The sequence below is a fragment of the Glycine soja genome, chromosome 6, assembly GCF_004193775.1.
Source record: "Glycine soja cultivar W05 chromosome 6, ASM419377v2, whole genome shotgun sequence".
Taxonomy (NCBI): Eukaryota; Viridiplantae; Streptophyta; class Magnoliopsida; order Fabales; family Fabaceae; genus Glycine; species Glycine soja.
In genome coordinates this window covers 42,687,085-42,695,025 of record NC_041007.1, presented here as the reverse complement: position 1 = coordinate 42,695,025, position 7,941 = coordinate 42,687,085, and the positions used below count along the sequence as shown (strand labels likewise).

The window sequence follows — 7,941 nt, the reverse complement described above, 5'->3', positions numbered from 1 at the left end:
ATTGACATGAAAAAATCAGGCAAATTAAATTACTTATATGACAACTATATATATATATATATGAAATCAAGAATGTTTAATTTAATTGATTGTATATGATATATAAGTTGTTATAAATCACTTGGTACCTTTGATTCTTAAGGATAAAAATAAATTATAAATATCTTACCTATATATGGGATATATTAAGTGAGAATATTGTTTTTTCTACAAAAGTGAGAAGTTTATAAGATCATATGTTATATTTTTTTAATCCCCAGATCATATGTTATATGAATGATTAAAATTAAAATATAAAAATCATAGAAAATATTTTAAGTAGTTATCTGAGATTATGTGAAATTTAACAAGACATCTGTCTTTCTCTTACTCATATTGTGAGTAAAAGTAACATAATAATATCACAATAGACAAATAGATATATAATTTTTTTTTCAGAAATTATTATTGTTAATTTTTTTTGTTAATAAGAGAAATTCAAATTTATAATTTATTATCTTTTCTTATTCTTTCAACCATTAAGTTATAACTCTAAAATCTAAATAGATATATAGTATGAAGAGAAAGAACAAAATTTGAGTTATATGTATTCCTCTTATACTGTTTAGCAACATTTTACTAAAAATAATTTAACGTATTATATATATATATATATATATATATATATATATACTTTACATGAAAGTAAAAAAATATTTAATTATTTTCTTATATTATTGTTTACTTTTTACAATATCACAATTTATTCAAACAGTTAAACATATTCACAGCGAAGTCATGCAGAAACAAGTGCTGATATAGTAAATTTATTGGTCACTTGCGAATGTCATGACTCCTCAGAGCGTGTACCTTGGTGGTGGGGAGTTGGTAGAGTCACTTCACTTTTGTAACATCTGTACAGCTTTCATTTCTCATGGCACATGCACCTCATAAATGTGTACTAACCCCTCATTACACCTCCCTGGTTTGGAATGGAGGTAATTCAATGAAACTCCCACATATTTCAAATTTTGAAGTCTAAGTATAGTTTGGTAAATTTGAATTTGCAAAAAGACCTTGTGCTGTTGACTTGCAATTATAAGGCTACAAAAGCCATGAGAAGAAGCATTTTAGGCTAATCATTTGAGCATAGGTTTATGAACCATTTTAAGGGCTTCCCTCTTTAATGCTTGAAGCAGGCTTAATTTGCCAATTGCTGTAGTTGATAGCTGTGTAATAAAAAGTAAAAAAATCTATTTATCAAAGTACAATTAGGTCACTCCTATTTAGCAGGTTTGCCTCTATTAGCCTGTCTAGCCTTCATTTACTCAACAGACTCAAGATAAGGAGTGACCACCATTGAAGTTGTTGATTCAGATTAAGACATAACTTGAAGTTCTTGGTGCTTTTTCAACTCATCAAAATCTTGGTCTAATTAATTGTCATATATATCATGCTTGAAATTTCTGGCAACAGGCCTCTATTTCTATTGATAATTAATGATGGCTATGAATTGTTGTAGCCATAATAAGAGAAAATAACATATACCGAAAATTCAAGAAAGTTGGTGGTTTGCAAGTGGACTACATTTAATTTGAGTGACAAAATACAAATTGGTTAAACTCAATTGTTTAAAATCATGTACAATGGTAATGAAAAACTACGACTGACTAAACAGGAGGTAAATAACCATAGTCTAGGCAACACATAAGTGTTTGATAAATTATATCTTCAAGGCCATGCTTGTAACTAAAGCCCAAATCTTGTAACTTCTTTGATGAAATCTCAGAGGGAATTTTGTCATAAATTTTCTCGGTCTTCTGGTAGATATTTGAATTTGAATACACTTTGGAAAGAAGGGTAGCCAAGTCAGACAATGCACAACTTTGGCTGCTGCATATGTATCGGCCTTCTGCTTTAGCGTGCTCCATTAGGAATATGTGAGCACTGCATATATCTTCAATGTGAACTAAAGCAATTGATCCCATTCGGGCATTTACAGCAGATAATATCCTGAAGTACTCAGTTTCACCTACATTTATGATCATTATGGTCTAGTGATAATAACTCAAATATTTTAACTGATGTAGAACTTTATTCACAAAGTCTAATGCTGCATTGTTAGTACTTCATGATGCACTAAGAAGCATATAGAGGTACAACATTCTGGGGAACTTGGTATAAAAGATGAGCAAATGTTAACAAGTGCCCTAAGGCTACTAGTTAAAGAACTAAGAATATAAAGTTTTCATTGAAAGATGCAAAATTATAATTCTTATTGAGTTTTTTACGCTCTCTCATGATTTACATACTAATTTTTTTTTTCTTTTTAATTCCTTGACCAATGCTCTTAAGTTCACAAATTCAGGAATTAAATGGATTGTTGAAATAAAATAGAACAAATTACCTCCCCCCCCCCCCTAAGGTTTGTCAGAGTGTAAGTGTAATAGTTTCAAATATATAGAGTGTTAGTTTAATATTTTCAAATTTAAAGGAAGATTAGTGTAGGAAAATATAAAAGAGTGGGGTTATGTGTAACTTAGAGGGCGTTACTATAATTTGCTCAATATTTAATATTGATACTTACATAATAATATTTAGTAATATAGCTTTGGTTTCTAACACATACAAATACAAAGACATAATATATAATAGATAAAACTTTAAAGTTATTTCCAATGAAATTTTTTTAAGTGAGTTTCTTAAATTACTTTTTGTGTTTCACACACTACTTTGTATAGTTCTTACAATGCCATGTCATGGTAAGAAATTCATATATAATTTTATTTCAATAATAAAATTTTAGGAAATTTCACATTTATATATATTTTTATTTTTATTTAATTATGATTTAATTATGGTATTGTTATGTGTTAGATAAATATTATTTTTTATTGCTAAGAAATATTTTTTTTTTACCGAAGATACAAGTCTTATTTTTAAAAAACTTTTCCTGTCACATAAATTTGCTCAAATGGTAAAGAAACTATATTACTTAAGAAATCCTTTAAAAAATCTCCATAGCTAACCTAATTAAAATCCCTCATTTTCAATGTCTATGCACGAATAAGATGTAGATTAATGATAAAAATCACCTGTTAATGGTGACACTAGAACTTTAACACTTGTTGGTACATTAGCAGTGAAGAATGGGCCTGCAACAGTGCTTGATATGACTGACACAAGATCAATGCCGTTCTCTTTAGCAAATTGAAATGCTGCTTCTTCTGTGAGAAGCTTTGAAAGTGCATAAACCTGCCACCACAGAAAAAGTTCTTAGAGAAAGGAACCAATTTTGAGTAAAATGCAAGTAAACCAACTAGGGAAATTAAAACATTGATTATTACCCATCCACTTGCTTGTGTGTTCCATACAGTGTCAGGGTGGATTTGGCAAGATTCATCAACAATAGATTTCCACTTTCCGTTGATGTCTTTGGCAGTAATGGTACTAATGGAAGATGTGAAGACAACCCTTTTCACAGAATTGGATTTCAAGCAAGACTTTAGAAGGTTTATGGTTCCTTTGATTGCAGGGTCAGTTATATTTGCTTGAACAAAAGCCTCTGCCAGTTCAATACAGGGAATAATATTTCTCAGTTACCATTTTACAAAGTTCAAAAGTGAAAAGTCATTGATGTTGTGTATGTCTGGTTCATGGAAAGCATTGAATAATAATAATCATGGCATTACCATTGTTTTCTTTGTCCCTAACATTGAATTCCATTGAAGCAGCAACATGGAACACACCAATGCATCCTTTTACAGCCTCATCGAAGCTTCCTTCTTCATGCAAATCCGCTTGGAAAAATCTCAATTGGTCACCACCCTTCCACAGAGACAGAAGGTGCAATGACTTTGCTTTTACATTTCGACAAAAAGAAAGTGAAATATTTATCATTACTAGTATTGGAAATATTTTTATTAGACAAAATCAAGCATATACAATAGTTCACTGTGAAAATGAGGAACAAGTTGATGATTGAGTTTCATTAGTCCATCAGATACTACAAAAACTATTGATCGTGAATGCATGGTATTATTTATATATTTATTTATTTTACTTTTTTGTGTTTTCTACTAGAAAGTAAAAAACACAATTTGTTTTGTATTCAAAAGAAAGCTAACTAATTGTACAGATCTTTGAGTAAAATGAAATATCTATTTTAAGTTGTTAGTGGACTTCTACAATAGAGTCCAACAAGTAACAAAAGGGTCTTTTACTTTATGCAATCCCCTTTTGCTTCCTGCATCCCATCAGAGAAAAATACCCCTACACCCCATCAAACACCACCACTGCACCTACCTCCATAATCACCGCAACCACCACCACACCCAAACACCACAAATAACCAATCAATTTCACATTCAATTTGAAATCCGCAACAAAAGAGACGAAATCTTGTGGAATGACCATTGCAGAAATGTGAAGTTTTTCAGAATAGTTATTCCAAAAATACCTATACACTTTCGAAATAGGAAAATATATTGTGGAATAGGTACTATAAAAACATATTCTGGAATATAATTTTTCTATTTCGAAATGGGGGTACAAATTTTGTGCACACATGTGATTGTTCACCTTTTCACCCTGTGCGGCTCACACACCTCGTCCCTCATCCCGAACCCATTCTCAGCCCTCATATGAAATCAACCCTATCCCCAAACGAGTGTTTTGTTCACGCTGATATGGAGAAGTACAAATATGTCCATTCACTTTTCCTATGGGGATGCGGGGAGCGAAAAAAAGGGTGCTGAAAGCAATTACCCAAAAGGGACTTAAAATAGTCAAGCAAAGAGACCAATAATGGGCTTCTAGGAGATCAATAACATATGGAACAAAAAAAAAAATATATATATATATATATACAAAGGCACCAAGAATGTGAGATATTTGTGTATTCTGGATATGTTTTATTTTTAAATTAAAAATGCTACACAATAGTACAAATATAAATTCTTAAAAAACACACACGCACACTTTTAGCTAATTGTTACTCATAACCATACATTGTATTTTTTCTTCCATCACCATTTCTTATTATTTTAGTTAAAAGTTGTGTTTGAGAAATATATAATACTTATGTAAATTTTATAAAAGATAAAACTTAAAATAAAAATTAGTATTATTTTAGAAACTAAAATAACAATTTATTTAAAAAAACAAAATGCTACATAATAATTTGATTTTGTTTTAAGTTTCAGCAAATGGGCTTAACTATTTTTTTAATTCAACGGAGAATTACATTCAGGATACGTAAGAATTTTTCTGTTAACATTATTCTCATCTCATCGTCAAAGCTAAACAGGGTGTTGCTTAAATGGGCTCATTCAATTCTAGTAGTATTATCCACCAAACGAAAAAATAGTAGCAGAAAAAAAAAGTTGAAATTAGTTTTTCTCCAGAATATCCCGTGGGGCTTGTAGTTGATGATACTTGATATGCCTTATAGAAGCACTGCAAGATTTTTTTATTTTTTATTTTTAAGAAGCTTATTCTGGAACATTGGCCGTTTGAATACCAAAAGTCACAGTCTTATCTATCATTTTCTTTTCTGTTCACATCATCTTTTAAATTCTAAAATCTTCGATGACTGATTCTTATATATTGAACTAACAATTATCATTTCTCACCGATTTTAACGTCCTTATGCTACTCAAAAGTTAGAGTATGTTAGATTCAATAGAAAATCAAACACATAGCACTAATGGAGATGAAATCAAAATAAATTTGGTAACTGAAAATAGATACACTCAAACTAAAACGAATTAAAAAAAAGTAATATCCAGTGATATCCACTATACGAACTAGCAGCAACCAAGGAATGAGAGTTGGCCACTTAGTTTTCCATTACTAAGTTCTCATATTAACACCCTATTAGTCACCCAAAGCAGTCACTTGATAATTCTTCCACATTGAAATTTAGATTTACTTTTTAGGCACATACACAATATCTATAATTTGGTGTTACAGTGGTCTTTCTTTCTTCCAAAGAAATGAAATCCTGTCCAAGTTCTCTCCAGAATTCATGGTTAGTTCTCATCCTTGCCTTCTTGGCTTCAGTTGACAAGTTTTAACTATAATATGTGACAAAAAAATGCTGAAAATTGATCAAAAATAAAATTTGTGTTTAAAAAAGTGACTTCTGTTAAAATTTACTCTCAGTTATGAATCACGGATCCTTATCATGAACAACCAAATTGTTTCTGCTGTCTCAATTCCCACAATGTCAAAATCAAGAGATTATGGAAAATGCAAAAAATTAAGTTGTAATCCATGCATGTCAGTATGTTGCCATCACATAATTTCTGCTTTAACCAATAATTTCTTGTGATAATAACTAGTTCTTTCTCTTGTACTAGTTTAATTGGAAAACAAAAAGTGAACCAAAAAAACAGTGAAAGAGGAAAATGGTATGTTTATTAGAAAAGAATACTAACCAGGATCTCTAACAGTGGCATGAACCGTGCATCCCCTTTCAAGAAGAGCCTCCACTAGCCATGAACCGATATACCCTGTGGAACCTGTGACACAATATTTGGCTCCAGGAACAACTTGTTCATTGCTTTTCACCATTTTCAGCACTTCCTGCATTCCCTTCTTTACTGCCAAAATCTTGCAAACTAAACCAACCTGATGGAGCCCTTTATAGAAGAGCCTGGCCAGGTAAAGTGCATGTCTTTGAACTATATTGATTCTCTCTTTAATATAATGTAATCTAATCTTTAGATTATTAAAGTAGCTAGTAGGCAAGCACCAAGCAGGCCGTAGGCAAGTGCTATAAAATAAATACCAAATTACAACTAATACAGTACGGCATACCTTAAATTAAGCATATATGGTCTAGAGTTTAATTCTCATGTCTATCCTGTGTATGAAAAAATATCTCTTAAAGAGAGACCAATTCTTTAAATAATCTCACTATCTTAAAAAATTAGTCTTTAATTATTGGCTAGAATATCTTGAGTCCATTAAGAAAAAAAGAAGACCAAATCACAATATTTTAGTCTTAAAAAGATTAAGTTGGTCATGTTAGTACTTAAAAGTTAAAAATTAGTATTATTTTTATCCTTGAAAAAAGAAAAAAAGTGGATCAATTTAATCCTTTCTTACACCAATTTTGTCTTTGAATTAACCTTTTCATCATTTAGAGATGAATATGATGTTTTCCCATCTGTTAAATACTCTTGTGGCTGACCTTATATTTTTCATACACCAAAATGTGGTTTCACCTAGAGTGAAGTGATCTAGATGTGTAAAGTATCTAACATTTTCATATTTGTCTATGATAATTATATACAGTTTTTTCTAATTTTATCCTTCAATACACTATCATTACACACTCTGCAATTTTACTGTTCTTTTTTAAGTAATACTATTGAATTCCTCTCATTTTCTTCATCTTACTAAAAATACAAAGATGCAATAGAAAACACGACAGTGTCTGTCTTGTCTTTTCCTAGTCTGGTATAACGACAGTGAAAAATTACACTTTCCATCATTTCATGCCAAATGTTGTGAACTTAATACATGTGTCCAGGATATTTTACAGGATTGTGATTCTTAACGAGAGATATTTTTCTGACGAAAGAAAAATATCTCATCTCCTGTGAAATCCCAAACTTTCTACCACAATTAGCTAGACATTTAGATTTAAGAATTTTTCTGTTACTTTGTTTGCATGCATAAGGTTACCAAATGTTAGAATTCAAAGGATGTGTCTTGGTTATTCACAGGGTGGTAATTCGCGCGTGATAAAAAAAATCCTTTGAAGCAAGCAAAGAAAATTCAAGAACTCTTTAGCAGGATATTTTTGAAGCCTTACCTTTTGTTTTGGTGAAGTTTGCATGACAAATATTTGAAGATAGAGATAAATACCACAAATTCTATGTATAAAATTCAATACCTTTGAAGGAATCAAATTTGCAATAATAACAATAATAATAATCTTTAAAAAATGTA

General features: G+C 30.6%; 1 protein-coding gene across 1 annotated transcript; it reads right to left on the bottom strand.

The window, feature by feature from the left end:
* Positions 1-1,547: 1,547 nt before the first annotated feature.
* On the bottom strand, positions 1,548-6,777 carry LOC114417028 (putative anthocyanidin reductase). Its single transcript, XM_028382109.1, has 5 exons — positions 6,420-6,777; positions 3,672-3,839; positions 3,327-3,544; positions 3,075-3,234; positions 1,548-2,011 (listed from the first exon to the last, which is right to left on the bottom strand). The coding sequence occupies exons 1-5, from the start codon at positions 6,571-6,573 to the stop codon at positions 1,650-1,652; spliced, it is 1,062 nt and encodes a 353-aa protein (XP_028237910.1). The 5' UTR covers positions 6,574-6,777; the 3' UTR covers positions 1,548-1,649.
* Between the last annotated feature and the right edge of the window lie 1,164 nt (positions 6,778-7,941).

Bases quoted from the DNA above. Each gene is read 5' to 3' on its own strand.
- LOC114417028 (XM_028382109.1), bottom strand. From the start codon at position 6,573: ATGCAGGAAGTGCTGAAAATGGTGAAAAGCAATGAACAAGTTGTTCCT. The intron at 3,840-6,419 runs GTTAGTATTCTT...GAAATGTAAAAG, and splicing joins TGCCACTGTTAGAGATCCTG to CAAAGTCATTGCACCTTCTG. The intron at 3,545-3,671 runs GTAATGCCATGA...TTGAACTGGCAG, and splicing joins TAGGGACAAAGAAAACAATG to AGGCTTTTGTTCAAGCAAAT.